A 16494-nucleotide genomic window follows, 5' to 3' on the forward strand; every position below is an offset into this window, starting at 1 on the left:
GGTCATAGCTGCATTTCTTATTTATTTTATTTAGTTTTATTTTATTTTACCGTTATTTTACCAGGTAAGTTGACTGAGAACACGTTCTCATTTGCAGCAACGACCTGGGGAATAGTTACAGGGGAGAGGAGGGGGATGAATGAGCCAATTGTAAAGCGTCTGGATTTAGTGCCAATTGTAAGCGTCTGGATTTAGTGTCCCGCTCCTTGAAAGCAGCAGCTGTAACAGAAACTCCTCAATGTTATCAGATGAATCCCAGAACACGTTCCAGCCTGTTCCAAACAGTCCTGTAGCTTAGCGTCTGCTTCATTGGACCACTTACCTATTGAGTGTATCACTGCCACTTCCTGTTTGAGTTTTGGCGTGTAAGCAGGAGTCAGGAGGATTGAGTTATGGGTTCGGATAGACACGATGGACACGATGGGGGAAACATTAAGTTAAGATCCGTGAGAGGGGAAAAAAAACACACACTAAATGATTCAAGAAGAAAGGAGGACCAAGGCAATCTTCATATAATAAATCCCTGACGAAGGCCATGCAGCCGAAACGCGTCGGTTTTTAAACAACTTTGTTTCTATTGAACGTGCCATACTAATAAAGACATTTTAATTAATTATATGAAGAGTTGCCTTGGTCCTCCGTTCTTCTTGATGACCAATTTACACCTTTTACCAAAGAGCCCCTTCTGTCTACCAAAATGTACTATAGTGTACCTCAGTAGCGCTTCCCTTCCTCCTCTTTCTACACTAAATGATTTGTTTAAACCGGCAGCTATCCTTCACACTATCCCCTACAGTAAACGTATTTTTACCCTGGTCCGTAGGGCTGTAATAGGGGGGCCATTTTGGATGCAGACAATGGCAATTGGTGACAGAAATGTCTGTGAAATCTAGATGACTTTCCATGCAGTAGCAAACATTCACAGAGAGGAACCGGGGTAACATCTTGCTGTTTAATGAAGACAGTCGGGATCCTGTGGTTTCTAGCTGTTTATTCGTTGAGCTGTTCTGTTGTGTTGCTTTTCAAAAGTCGCGCGAGCAAAGATGTTTTATAACTAACCCAAGGTGAACCACAGCCGGTTGTTTCCAATGGGAGCAAATGAATCATAGTCGGCAGAAAAAAAAAGCAAGGAGGTGGGCAGAGATAAACACGAGAGCTAGCTATTGGCTCGTTCTAGCATTGTAGTGGCATATTTTCTCTATTCCAATAAAGATGCCCGCTATTTCTGACACACACCACGCTTTAGTCTGCTTTAGTCTGCTTTAGTCTGCTATAGTCTGCTTTAGTATGTTCTAGTCTGCTTTAGTCTGTTCCAGTCTGCTATAGTCTGCTTTAGTCTGCTATAGTCTGTTTTAGTCTGCTTTAGTCTGTTCTAGTCTGCTATAGTCTGCTTTAGTCTGCTATAGTCTACTTTAGTCTGTTTTAGTCTGTTTTAGTCTGTTTTAGTCTGCTTTAGTCTGTTTTAGTCTGTTTTAGACCGCTTTAGTCTGCTTTAGTCTGTTCTAGTCTGCTTTAGTCTGCTATAGTCTGCTTTAGTCTGCTATAGTCTGCTTTAGTCTGTTTTATTCTGTTTTAGACCGCTTTAGTCTGCTTTGGTCTGTTTCATTCTGTTTCATTCTGTTTTAGTCTTCTTTAGTCTGCTTTAGTATGTTCTAGTCTGCTTTAGACTGTTCTAGTCTGCTATAGTCTGCTATAGTCTGCTATAGTCTGCTTTAGTCTGTTCTAGTCTGTTCTAGTCTGTTTTAGTCTGTTTTAGTCTGTTTTAGACCGCTTTAGTCTGCTTTAGTCTGTTCTAGTCTGCTATAGTCTGTTTTAGTCTGTTTTAGACCGCTTTAGTCTGCTTTAGTCTGTTCTAGTCTGCTATAGTCTGCTTTAGTCTGTTCTAGTCTGTTCTAGTCTGTTTTAGTCTGTTTTAGTCTGTTCTAGTCTGCTTTAGTCTGTTTTAGTCTGCTTTAGTCTGTTTTAGTCTGCTTTAGTCTGCTATAGTCTGCTTTAGTCTGCAGATGTTATAGGTCACATACATATGGTTAGCAGATGTTAATGCGAGTGTAGTGAAATGCTTGTGCTTCTAGTTCCGACAGTGCAGTAATATCTCACTAGTAATCTAACAAATTCATAACAACTACCTAATACACACAAATCTAAAGGGGTGAATAAGAATATGTACATATAAATATATGGATGAGCGATGACCGAGCGGCATAGGCAAGAGTGATCTAGTGATCCATTTATTAGTGGCCAATGATTTCAAGTCTGTATGTAGACAGCAGCCTCTATGTGTTAGTGATGGCTATTTAACAGTCTGATGGCCTTGAGATAGAAGCTGTTTTTCAGTCTCTCGGTCCCTGCTTTGATGCACCTGTACTGAGCTCACCTTCTGGATGATAGCGGGGTGAACAGGCAGTGGCTCGGGTGGTTGTTGTCCTTGATGATCTTTATGGCCTTCCTGTGACATCGGGTGGTGTAGGTGTCCTGGAGGGCAGGTAGTTTGCCCCGGGTGATGCGTTCTGCAGACCTCACTACCCTCTGGAGAGCCTTACGGTTGTGGGCGGAGCAGTTGCCGTACCAGGCGGTGATACAGCCCGACAGGATGCTCTCAATTGTGCATCTCTAAAAGTTTGTGAGGGTTTTAGGTGACAAGTCAATTTTCTTCAGCCTCCGAGGTTGAAGAGACGCTGTTGTGCCTTCTTCACCACACTGTCTGTGTGGGTGGACCATTTCAGTTTGTCCGTGATGTGTACGCCGAGGAACTTAAAATGTTCCACCTTCTCCACTGCTGTCCCGTCGATGTGGATAGGGGGGGTGCTCCCTCGGCTGTTTCCTGAAGACCACGATCATCTCCTTTGTTTTGTTGACGTTGAGTGGGAGGTTATTTTCCTGACACCACACTCCCAGAGCCCTCACCTCCTCCCTGTGGGCCGTCTCATAATTGTTGGTAATCAGGCCTGCTACTGTTGCGTCGTCTGCAAACTTGATGATTGAGTTGTGGGGCCCCAGTGTTGAGGATCAGTGAAGTGGAGATGTTGTTTCCTACCTTCACCACCTGGGGGGGGGGGGGGGGGGGGGGGCGGCCTATCAGGAAGTCCAGGACCCAATTGCACAGGGTGGGGTTGAGACCCAGGGCCTCCAGCTTGATGATGAGTTTGGAAGGTACTATGGTATTGAATGCTGAGCTGTAGTCAATGAACAGCATTCTTACATAGGTATTCCTCTTGTCCAGATGGGGGAGAGGGCAGTGTGCAGTGTGGTGGTGATTGCATCGTCTGTGGACCTAAGTCTACAAAACGTAGTCCACTCTGTCACAGATGTTAGTTTTGTTAACAGAACACTGTATTGAGATCAAATGTTTCATCAAGGAGAATATTATCAGAATGTCAGTTTACCTTCTCCCTCTGCCAGCCGCTGGGCTTCCTCTCAGCACCATATTTGGTCGTGAGAGGAAACGCCAACCGGATGCTTCACATTTATACATCTGGTGTGGAACATCTGGCTCATTGTTCCATCTGTGGCGCTAGGAGCAAATTACTAGATTACAATATTGGGGCGGCAGTATCTACCCTAGTGGTTAGAGCGTTGGGCCAGTAACTGAAAGGTTGTAAGATCGAATCCCCGAGCTGACAAGGTAAAAATCTGTCGTTCTGCCCCTGAACAAGGCAGTTAACCCACCATTCCTAGGCCGTCATTGAAAATAATAATTTGTTCTTAACTGACTTGCCTAGTTAAATAAAATATATGCTGTTATATGCCAGGGGTGATCTATTGTTTATACACAGAGGACTGGTGAGATGAGACTAGATTATAGGAGATTAGATTGTACTTTATTAATCTCAAAGGGTTGTGTGTAAAGACTTTTGTTCCAGCCAAGCGGTAACACAAACGATCACGATCGACTGCTTGTCTTCATTCTAAACGTTGTATCTTGTATATTATATTATCTCTGTCATTGTCCTCTGACTTCCTTGACTGTCCTGTCTCCTTTCCTCCAGATCTGGAGCAGCCTTTCCTCAGGAGAAACAGAGGAAGCAACGGTGACCTGGAGACCATCTTTATAACAAGATCCTCCACTCACTTCACAGTACCTTGTCTAGTCACTGTGCCCGACCTCATCGTCACACTTTATCTGGTACCTTCACGTCTGTCTCTGTCTGTCTGTCTGTCTGTCTCTCTGTCTCTCTGTCTCTCTCTCTCTCTCTGGCCTGTCTGTCTGTCTGTCTGTCTGTCTGTCTCTCTCTCTCTCTCTCTCTCTCTCTCTCTGGTCTCTCTCTGGTCTGTCTGTCTGTCTGTCTGTCTGTCTGTCTGTCTCTGTCTGTCTGTCTGTCTGTCTGTCTCTCTCTCTGGTCTGTCTGTCTGTCTGTCTGTCTGTCTGTCTGTCTCTCTCTCTTGTCTGTCTGTCTCTGTCTCTGTCTCTGTCTCTGTCTCTGTCTCTGTCTCTGTCTCTCTAATCTGCTCTCTCTCAGTGCATGCTGGGAGTGTTTTGTAGTTAGAGGCCGTGTGTTTTCTTGATTCTTTCTTTGGTATTTTCTTTCAATTTTTATTTTCTACGTTGAAGAGGTTAACACACTGTTAGTTTAGCAGTACCCACAGTTCTTGTTCAAAGTTAGGGAGAAAGAGGACACAGTTTCCTGGTGTTTGAACGGTATGGTGTGGGCGATGGCTTCTCAGCCTAGCGCGGAGGAGACGCTGTCGATTCAGGTGTACGTCCTGAGAACGGAGGTTCTGCTCGCGGTCGGCGAACAGGTAGGAGCTGAACTTGTACGTTCTGGAACCAGAATGAACAAAGCTGTGGTTGTGTTCGTGAAGACAGTATATGTTATGGGCAGGCTGATTCGACCTGATTGGCTGATCGCTAGTGGAATATTTGTAAGGGACGTGTTGGAGCCGATTCTTCCTGTTTCGACTCCTTCGACAAGGGTGGTAGTTGTTAATCTGCCTCTGTTTATTACGGACGATCCAATCAGGAAAGAGCTGAGTGGTTTTGGTAGTTTGCTAGTGGGTTTCCGTGTACTGTCAGCAGGTTGTCAGGCAGATGCCGTTAAGCACGTTGTTTCGTTCCGGAGGCAAGTGTTTATGTTTCTGAACAACAACGAGCAACAGCTAAATGAGCATTTTAAAGTGAGGCATGGGGAGGGGCTCTACGCAGGGTTTGCCACCACAGATAGTCTGCGGTGCTTTGAGTGTGGGGGTTTGGGGCATAAGAGCTTTGCGTGTCCACAGAAATGCCAAGAGTGTGTAAAGCTGTCATCAAGGCAAAGGGTGGCTACTTGAAGAATATTAGAATAATTATATTTGGATTTGTTTAACACTTTTTTGGTTACCTCATGATTCCATATGTGTTATTTCATAGTTTTCATGTCTTCACTATTATTCTACAATGTAGAAAATAGTAAAAATAAAGACAAACCCTTGAATGAGTAGGTGTTGTAAAACGTTTGACCAGTAGTGTATTCAGATGCTGTTTCCGGGATGGTCAGGGATGGTCAGGGATGGTCAGGGATGGTCAGGATATGAAGACACTAGAGACCAGTCTGAAGGTGTACGAGGGAGCTTCGTCAGCTAAGGTGAACTGAGGCAAGAGAGAAGCTCTGTTATGTGGGGCATGGAGGGATAGGGCCCCTCCATTGTTTTGAATGTGCTGTAATTTGGTTTATTCTGATTGGATGTTCTGGTCCTGAGGCTTCAGTGTGTAGGTAGAACAGGTTTGTGAACTCAGCCCCAGGACCAGCTGGATGAGGGGACTCTTTTCTTTGCTCAGCTCTTGTCATTGCAGGGCGTGGTAGTGATATGAGAGGGGGCCGGCTCTCTCTCTCTCTCTCTCTCTCTCTCTCTCTCTCTCTCTCTCTCTCTCTCTCTCTCTCTCTCTCTCTCTCTCTCTCTCTCTCTCTCTCTCTCTCTCTCTCTCTCTCCTCTCTCTCTCTCTCGCTCTCTCTCTCTCTCCTCTCTCTCTCTCTCTCTCTCTCTCTCTCCTCTCTCTCTCTCTCTCTCTCTCTCTCTCTCTCTCTCTCTCTCTCCTCTCTCTCTCTCTCTCTCTCTCTCCCTCTACTGTACTCTTCTCTTCTCTCCAATCTCCGTCCATTCTCTTTATTTTCCCAATAGTCATCCTCTTCATCCATTAACCCTCTCCTCATCCCCCTCTCCTCTCCTCATCCCCCTCTCCCCTCTCATCCCCCCTTACCTCTCATCCCCCCTTCCCCTCTCATCCCTCTCTCCTCATCCCCCTCTCATGCCCCTCTCCCTCTCATCCCCCCTTCCCCTCTCATTCCTCTCTACTCTCCTCATCCCCATCTCCCCTCTCATCCCCCCTTCCCTCTCATCCCCCTCTCCCCTCTCATCCCCCCTTCCCCGCTCATTCCTCTCTCCTCTCCTCATCCCCCTCCCCCTCTCATCCCTCTCTCCTCATCTCCCTCTCCCCTCTCATGCCCCCTTCCCCTCTCATCCATCTCTCCTCATCCCCCTCTCACTCCTCTCTCCTCTCCTCATCCCTCTCTCCCCTCTCATCCCACTCTCCCCTCTCATCCCAACTTCCCCTCTCATCCCTCTCTCCTCATCCCCCTCTCATTCCTCTCCTCTCCTCATCCCTCTATCTCCTCTCATCCCCATCTCCCTTCTCATCCCTCTCTCCTCCTCATCCCCCTCCCCCTCTCATTCCTCTCTCCTTGTCCCCCTCTCATCCCCATCTCCTCTCTCATCCCTCTCCTCTCCTCATCCCTCTCTCCACTCTCATCCCCATCTCCTCTCTCATCCCTCTCCTCTCCTCATCCCCCTCCCCCCTCTCATCCCTCTCTCCTCCTCATCCCCCTCCCCCCTCTCATTCCTCTCTCCTCTCCTCATCCCCCTCCCCCCTCTCATCCCTCTCTCCTCCTCATCCCCCTCCCCCCTCTCATCCCTCTCTCCCCCTCCCCCTCTCATTCCTCTCTCCTCTCCTCATCCCTCTATCCCCTCTCATCCCCATCTCATTCCTCTCTCATTGTCCCCCTCTCCTCTCATCCCCTCTCTCCCCTCTCATCCCTCTCTCCTCTCCTCATCCCCCTCTCATTTCTCTCTCCTTGACCCCCTCTCACCTAATCTCTCTCCCTCTCCTCATCCCCATCTCCCTGCTCATCCCTCTCTCCCTTCTCATCCCTCTCTCCCCCTCATCCCCCTCCCCCTCTCATTCCTCTCTCCTTTTCCCTCTCTCCTCTCATCCCAGATACTCCCCTCTCATCCCACTCTCCCCTCTCATCCCCCTCTTCTCTCTCTTTCCTCTCTCCTTGTCCCCCTCTCCTCTCATCCCCCCTCTCATCCCTCTCTCCTCTCCTCATCCCCCTCTCATTTCTCTCTCCTTGACCCGCTCTCATCTAATCTCTCTCCCTCTCCTCATCCCCTTCTCCCCTCTCATTCCTCTCTCCTTATCCCACTCTCCCCTCTCATGCATCTCTCCTCGTCCCCCTCTCCTCTCATCCCTCTCTCCCCTCTTATCCCCCTCTCATCCCCTCTCCACTCTCATTCCTCTCTCCTTGTCCCCCTCTCTTCTCATCCCTCTCTCCTCTCCTCGTCCCCCTCTCCCCTCTCATCCCTCTCTCCTCTCCTCTCTCCTCAGTGGGAATCGATACCTATGCCCCTGGAGGATGAGGGGATGGTGTGGGACAGTAAAAGAGGCTGGTCCATCCCTAGACAGACCTTAGACACTAGACCTTTCATCTTAGGATTGTACTGCCAAGCAGTACTACAGGGGAGAGTGTACCGCTCTCCCCACTACGTGGTGCACTTCACAGGTAACTATGCACTATATAGTACACACTACCTAGCACACAGCCACCCTGCATGAAAAAGATAACCTCACACCCTCAGGTTTACCAGAACTCAAACACTACCTAGTGTACACTACTAGTACAACTGGAGCCCTAAGTATCTCTACTGTCTACACTCTACCTAGTGTACACTACTAGTACAACTAGAGCCCTAAGTATATCTACTGTCTACACTCTACCTAGTGTACACTACTAGTACAACTAGAGCCCTAAGTATCTCCTGACCACATGACTGATAGGAAATGAGAGTCACAATTAAATAATTTTATTTCAGAGATTTCCTCTCAGGGCATACTACATGTCTCTCTATATCATTAGAGATGGCCATACTGTATGTCTCTCTCTATCATTAGAGATGGCCATACTGTATGTCTCTATCATTAGAGATGGCCATACTGCATGTCTCCCTATATCATTAGAGATGGCCATACTGCATGTCTCCCTATATCATTAGAGATGGCCATACTGTATGTCTCCCTATATCATTAGAGATGGCCATACTGCATGTCTCTATATCATTAGAGATGGCCATACTACATGTCTCCCTATATCATTAGAGATGGCCATACTGTATGTCTCCCTATATCATTAGAGATGGCCATACTGCATGTCTCCCTATATCATTAGAGATGGCCATACTGCATGTCTCCCTATATAATTAGAGATGGCCATACTGTATGTCTCTATATCATTAGAGATGGCCATACTACATGTCTCTCTATATCATTAGAGATGGCCATACTGTATGTCTCTATCATTAGAGATGGCCATACTGCATGTCTCCCTATATCATTAGAGATGGCCATACTGCATGTCTCTATATCATTAGAGATGGCCATACTACATGTCTCCCTATATCATTAGAGATGGCCATACTGTATGTCTCCCTATATCATTAGAGATGGCCATACTGCATGTCTCCCTATATCATTAGAGATGGCCATACTGCATGTCTCCCTATATAATTAGAGATGGCCATACTGTATGTCTCTATATCATTAGAGATGGCCATACTGTATGTCTCTATCATTAGAGATGGCCATACTGCATGTCTCCCTATATCATTAGAGATGGCCATACTGTATGTCTCTATATATCATTAGAGATGGCCATACTGCATGTCTCCCTATATCATTAGAGATGGCCATACTGTATGTCTCTCTATATCATTAGAGATGGCCATACTGTATGTCTCTCTATATCATTAGAGATGGCCATACTGTATGTCTCTCTCTATCATTAGAGATGGCCATACTGTATGTCTCTATCATTAGAGATGGCCATACTGCATGTCTCCCTATATCATTAGAGATGGCCATACTGTATGTCTCTCTCTATCATTAGAGATGGCCATACTGCATGTCTCCCTATATCATTAGAGATGGCCATACTGTATGTCTCTCTCTATCATTAGAGATGGCCATACTGTATGTCTCTCTCTATAATTAGAGATGGCCATACTGCATGTCTCTATATCATTAGAGATGGCCATACTGCATGTCTCCCTATATAATTAGAGATGGCCATACTGTATGTCTCTCTATCATTAGAGATGGCCATACTGCATGTCTCCCTATATAATTAGAGATGGCCATACTGTATGTCTCTCTCTATCATTAGAGATGGCCATACTGTATGTCTCTCTCTATAATTAGAGATGGCCATACTGCATGTCTCTATATCATTAGAGATGGCCATACTGTATGTCTCTATCATTAGAGATGGCCATACTGCATGTCTCTATATCATTAGAGATGGCCATACTGTATGTCTCCCTATATCATTAGAGATGGCCATACTGTATGTCTCTATATCATTAGAGATGGCCATACTGCATGTCTCAGTATATCATTAGAGATGGCCATACTGCATGTCTCTATATCATTAGAGATGGCCATACTGTATGTCTCCCTATATCATTAGAGATGGCCATACTGTATGTCTCTATATCATTAGAGATGGCCATACTGCATGTCTCTATATCATTAGAGATGGCCATACTGTATGTCTCCCTATATCATTAGAGATGGCCATACTGCATGTCTCTATATCATTAGAGATGGCCATACTGTATGTCTCCCTATATCATTAGAGATGGCCATACTGCATGTCTCTATATCATTAGAGATGGCCATACTGTATGTCTCCCTATATCATTAGAGATGGCCATACTGCATGTCTCCCTATATCATTAGAGATGGCCATACTGCATGTCTCCCTATATCATTAGAGATGGCCATACTGCATGTCTCCCTATATCATTAGAGATGGCCATACTGTATGTCTCTATCATTAGAGATGGCCATACTGCATGTCTCTCTATATCATTAGAGATGGCCATACTGTATGTCTCCCTATATCATTAGAGATGGCCATACTGCATGTCTCCCTATATCATTAGAGATGGCCATACTGTATGTCTCCCTATATCATTAGAGATGGCCATACTGCATGTCTCCCTATATCATTAGAGATGGCCATACTGCATGTCTCCCTATATCATTAGAGATGGCCATACTGCATGTCTCCCTATATCATTAGAGATGGCCATACTGCATGTCTCCCTATATCATTAGAGATGGCCATACTGTATGTCTCCCTATATCATTAGAGATGGCCATACTGTATGTCTCTATATCATTAGAGATGGCCATACTGCATGTCTCTATATCATTAGAGATGGCCATACTGCATGTCTCCCTATATCATTAGAGATGGCCATACTGTATGTCTCTATATCATTAGAGATGGCCATACTGTATGTCTCTATATCATTAGAGATGGCCATACTGCATGTCTCTATCATTAGAGATGGCCATACTGTATGTCTCTCTATATCATTAGAGATGGCCATACTGCATGTCTCCCTATATCATTAGAGATGGCCATACTGCATGTCTCCCTATATCATTAGAGATGGCCATACTGTATGTCTCCCTATATCATTAGAGATGGCCATACTGCATGTCTCCCTATATCATTAGAGATGGCCATACTGCATGTCTCCCTATATCATTAGAGATGGCCATACTGTATGTCTCCCTATATCATTAGAGATGGCCATACTGTATGTCTCTATATCATTAGAGATGGCCATACTGTATGTCTCTATATCATTAGAGATGGCCATACTGTATGTCTCTATATCATTAGAGATGGCCATACTGTATGTCTCTATATCATTAGAGATGGCCATACTGTATGTCTCTATATCATTAGAGATGGCCATACTACATGTCTACCTATATCATTAGAGATGGCCATACTGCATGTCTCCCTATATCATTAGAGATGGCCATACTACATGTCTCCCTATATCATTAGAGATGGCCATACTGTATGTCTCTCTATATCATTAGAGATGGCCATACTGTATGTCTCTCTATATCATTAGAGATGGCCATACTGTATGTCTCTATATCATTAGAGATGGCCATACTGTATGTCTCTCTATATCATTAGAGATGGCCATACTGCATGTCTCCCTATATCATTAGAGATGGCCATACTGCATGTCTCTCTATATCATTAGAGATGGCCATACTGTATGTCTCTCTATATCATTAGAGATGGCCATACTGTATGTCTCTCTATATCATTAGAGATGGCCATACTACATGTCTACCTATATCATTAGAGATGGCCATACTGTATGTCTCTATATCATTAGAGATGGCCATACTGTATGTCTCTCTATATCATTAGAGATGGCCATACTGTATGTCTCCCTATATCATTAGAGATGGCCATACTGTATGTCTCTCTATATCATTAGAGATGGCCATACTGTATGTCTCTATATCATTAGAGATGGCCATACTGTATGTCTCTATATCATTAGAGATGGCCATACTGCATGTCTCCTTATATCATTAGAGATGGCCATACTGCATGTCTCTCTATATCATTAGAGATGGCCATACTGTATGTCTCTCTATATCATTAGAGATGGCCATACTGCATGTCTCCCTATATCATTAGAGATGGCCATACTGTATGTCTCCCTATATCATTAGAGATGGCCATACTGTATGTCTCTCTATATCATTAGAGATGGCCATACTGTATGTCTCTCTATATCATTAGAGATGGCCACACTACATGTCTCTATATCATTAGAGATGGCCATACTGTATGTCTCTCTATATCATTAGAGATGGCCATACTGTATGTCTCTATCATTAGAGATGGCCATACTGTATGTCTCTCTATATCATTAGAGATGGCCATACTGCATGTCTCCCTATATAATTAGAGATGGCCATACTGTATGTCTCCCTATATCATTAGAGATGGCCATACTGCATGTCTCTCTATATCATTAGAGATGGCCATACTGTATGTCTCTCTATATCATTAGAGATGGCCATACTGTGTCTCTCTATATCATTAGAGATGGCCATACTACATGTCTACCTATATCATTAGAGATGGCCATACTGTATGTCTCTATATCATTAGAGATGGCCATACTGTATGTCTCTCTATATCATTAGAGATGGCCATACTGTATGTCTCCCTATATCATTAGAGATGGCCATACTGTATGTCTCTCTATATCATTAGAGATGGCCATACTGTATGTCTCTATATCATTAGAGATGGCCATACTGTATGTCTCTATATCATTAGAGATGGCCATACTGCATGTCTCCTTATATCATTAGAGATGGCCATACTGCATGTCTCTCTATATCATTAGAGATGGCCATACTGTATGTCTCTCTATATCATTAGAGATGGCCATACTGCATGTCTCCCTATATCATTAGAGATGGCCATACTGTATGTCTCCCTATATCATTAGAGATGGCCATACTGTATGTCTCTCTATATCATTAGAGATGGCCATACTGTATGTCTCTCTATATCATTAGAGATGGCCACACTACATGTCTCTATATCATTAGAGATGGCCATACTGTATGTCTCTCTATATCATTAGAGATGGCCATACTGTATGTCTCTATCATTAGAGATGGCCATACTGTATGTCTCTCTATATCATTAGAGATGGCCATACTGCATGTCTCCCTATATAATTAGAGATGGCCATACTGTATGTCTCCCTATATCATTAGAGATGGCCATACTGCATGTCTCCCTATATAATTAGAGATGGCCATACTGCATGTCTCCCTATATCATTAGAGATGGCCATACTGTATGTCTCTCTATATCATTAGAGATGGCCATACTGCATGTCTCCCTATATAATTAGAGATGGCCATACTGTATGTCTCCCTATATCATTAGAGATGGCCATACTGCATGTCTCCCTATATAATTAGAGATGGCCATACTGTATGTCTCCCTATATCATTAGAGATGGCCATACTGTATGTCTCTCTATATCATTAGAGATGGCCATACTGCATGTCTCTATATCATTAGAGATGGCCATACTATATGTCTCTCTAAATCATTAGAGATGGCCATACTGTATGTCTCTATATCATTAGAGATGGCCATACTATATGTCTCTCTAAATCATTAGAGATGGCCATACTGTATGTATGTTAGAATCCTAATTTTTTCCAATAAGAGCAGAGCCACAACTTGAGTTTCACAATTAGAGAGATCTTGGTCGGCCGCTGATAGTCTTAAAGTTTTCCTGATGGCAGGTGAAAGGACTGGGTGATAACAGTTTGGTTTCCCCTATCAAGTACTCACAGATTAGGTGTCGACAGTTTGGTTTCCCCTATCAAGTACTCACAGATTAGGTGTCGACAGTTTGGTTTCCCCTATCAAATACTCACAGATTAGGTGTCGACAGTTTGGTTTCCCCTATCAAGTACTCACAGATTAGGTGTCGACAGTTTGGTTTCCCCTATCAAGTACTCACAGATTAGGTGTCGACAGTTTGGTTTCCCCTATCAAGTACTCACAGATTAGGTGTCGACAGTTTGGTTTCCCCTATCAAGTACTCACAGATTAGGTGACGACAGTTTGGTTTCCCCTATCAAGTACTCACAGATTAGGTGACGACAGTTTGGTTTCCCCTATCAAGTACTCACAGATTAGGTGTCGACAGTTTGGTTTCCCCTATCAAGTACTCACAGATTAGGTGACGACAGTTTATTTTCCCCTATCAAGTACTCACAGATTAGGTGACGACAGTTTGGTTTCCCCTATCAAGTACTCACAGATTAGGTGTCGACAGTTTGGTTTCCCCTATCAAGTACTCACAGATTAGGTGACGACAGTTTATTTTCCCCTATCAGGTACTCACAGATTAGGTGACGACAGTTTGAAAGGTGGATATTTCAACAGATTCGCTCAGCAGCCTAGAGTTGACAGAGCCAAGTCCACTCCAGCCCTAAACATTGTTCAAATAATTAGTTCAAACCACCCTTCCTCACTTAATTGAAATAATCCCTGATCTGAAATGACTGGATAGGTGTAAACCTATGCAGCTTTCACTGACCCCGATGTTGGTATATGGGTCATTGTCTTCAAGTGATTACTTCAAGGAAGAGAGAAAGGAAGGACTTGAGTTAAAAAGTAATGGAACGGTGCCAGGGGCCCAGGGACTCAACTTCTCTGGGCCAGCTCTGTTTGTCACTGTGATGGCGTCACGGTAACCGTTCTCCCCCTCCCCCCCGACAGGAAGTCAGCTTTACGATGTCAAGCTGTATCCTGAGGACTCGGTGGAGCTGATCATGGGGGAAGCCCTGACGCTCAACTGCAGCGCCACTGTAGAGTTTGGCATGTCTGTCGAGTTCCTGTGGTCCTATCCTGGAAAACAGGTACGGTGGAGAAAAGAGTCGTTTGTACACTTTACGTAGATCCAGGTAAATGTTGGGGGGGGACTACATTTGAATGGAACAGAACCTATGGCAAGAGATTGGTATCGTCGCAGCTCTCTCTCTCTCTAAATCCCCCCCCTCTCTCTAAATCCCCGCCCTCTCTCTCTAAATCCCCCCCTCTCTCGATCTAAATCCCCCCCTCTCGCTCTAAATCCCTCCCTCTCTCGATCTAAATCCCCCCCCCCTCTCTCTCTCTCTCTCTATCCCTCACCCTCTCTTTCCCTCTCTCCCACCTCTAGATGAACAATACAGTGGGCATAGTGCACAAGCGTAATTCTCTCTCTCAGTTCACGGAGGCAGACAGCATCCTGACCATCCAAAGCGTCAACGTCACCGACACCGGCACTTACACCTGCTCTGCCATCACGATGAAGAAAACAATGGATCTGGCAACGCAAGTCATAGTGCATGGTAAGAACTACGTTTGGGCCAAAAGACTGTGTTAGCCCGCTGAGCTAAAGCCTAGGTAATAAGATAATTTTCCTTCGGTCTCTGGACAAGGTTTCTTATTACGCAAGTATGCTTCACCAAACCTCCTCTGCTAACGTTTGCCCTTCTACGTTTGCGTGCTTGTGTGTGTGTGTGTGTGTGTGTGTGTGTGTGTGTGTGTGTGTGTGTGTGTGTGTGTGTGTGTGTGTGTGTGTGTGTGTGTGTGTGTGTGTGTGTGTGTGTGTGTGTGTGTGTGTGCGTGCGTGCGTGCGTGCGTGCGTGCGTGCGTGCGTGCGTGCGTGCGTGCGTGCGTGCGTGCGTGCGTGCGTGCGTGCGTGCGTGTGTGTGCGTCCTGTTGCAGAGAAGCCATTCATCAGCCTGGACTACAGGAGCGGGCCGGTCATCGAGGCAACATCAGGACAGAAGTCCTTTAAACTGTTAGTCAAGGTGTCAGCATACCCCAGACCTGACATACAGTGGTAAGACCATCTGGCATTGTTAACTATCTGATATGGAACATTAACTATCTGCCATGGAACATTAACTATCTGCCATGGAACATTAACTATCTGCCATGGAACATTAACTATCTGCCATGGAACATTAACTATCTGCCATGGAACATTAACTATCTGATATGGAACATTAACTATCTGCCATGGAACATTAACTATGCCATGGAACATTAACTATCTGCCATGGAACATTAACTATCTGCCATGGAACATTAACTATCTGCCATGGAACATTAACTATCTGCCATGGAACATTAACTATCTGCCATGGAACATTAACTATCTGACATGGAACATTAACTATCTGACATGGAACATTAACTATCTGCCATGGTAGCTAATCTACTTTGCTGCAGGTAGCTATTCTACATTGCTGCAGTTAGCTAATCTACCTTGCTGCAGTTAGCTATTCTACCTTGCTGCAGCTAGCTAATCTACTTTGCTGCAGGTAGCTATTCTACCTTTCTGCAGGTAGCTATTCTACCTTCCTGCAGGTAGCTATTCTACCTTGCTGCAGGTAGCTATTCTACCTTGCTGCAGGTAGCTATTCTACCTTGCTGCAGCTAGCTATTCTACCTTGCTGCAGTTAGCTATTCTACCTTGCTGCAGTTAGCTATTCTACCTTGCTGCAGTTAGCTATTCTACCTTGCTGCAGTTAGCTATTCTACCTTGCTGCAGCTAGCTATTCTACCTTGCTGCAGTTAGCTATTCTACCTTGCTGCAGTTAGCTATTCTACCTTGCTGCAGTTAGCTATTCTACCTTGCTGCAGTTAGCTATTCTACCTTGCTGCAGCTAGCTATTCTACCTTGCTGCAGTTAGCTATTCTACCTTGCTGCAGTTAGCTAATCTACCTTGCTGCAGCTAGCTATTCTACCTTGCTGCAGTTAGCTATTCTACCTTGCTGCAGTTAGCTATTCTACCTTGCTGCAGTTAGCTAATCTACCTTGCTGCAG

At 44.7% G+C, this 16494-nt stretch overlaps 1 protein-coding gene across 2 annotated transcripts in view; it reads left to right on the plus strand.

Moving 5' to 3' along the window:
• The window catches only part of flt4 (fms related receptor tyrosine kinase 4), a 185904-nt gene that overhangs the window by 111147 nt on the left and 58263 nt on the right, over window positions 1–16494 (plus strand). For both annotated transcript variants that reach the window (XM_055888029.1, XM_055888030.1), the window contains exons 4-8: window positions 3987–4123; window positions 7577–7751; window positions 14397–14536; window positions 14836–15007; window positions 15387–15504. In XM_055888029.1, the coding sequence (XP_055744004.1) occupies window positions 3987–4123; window positions 7577–7751; window positions 14397–14536; window positions 14836–15007; window positions 15387–15504 (742 nt within the window). The remainder of the gene's footprint in view (window positions 1–3986; window positions 4124–7576; window positions 7752–14396; window positions 14537–14835; window positions 15008–15386; window positions 15505–16494) is intronic.

Source organism: Salvelinus fontinalis, chromosome 29 (genome assembly GCF_029448725.1).
Source record: "Salvelinus fontinalis isolate EN_2023a chromosome 29, ASM2944872v1, whole genome shotgun sequence".
Lineage (NCBI taxonomy): Eukaryota > Metazoa > Chordata > Actinopteri > Salmoniformes > Salmonidae > Salvelinus > Salvelinus fontinalis.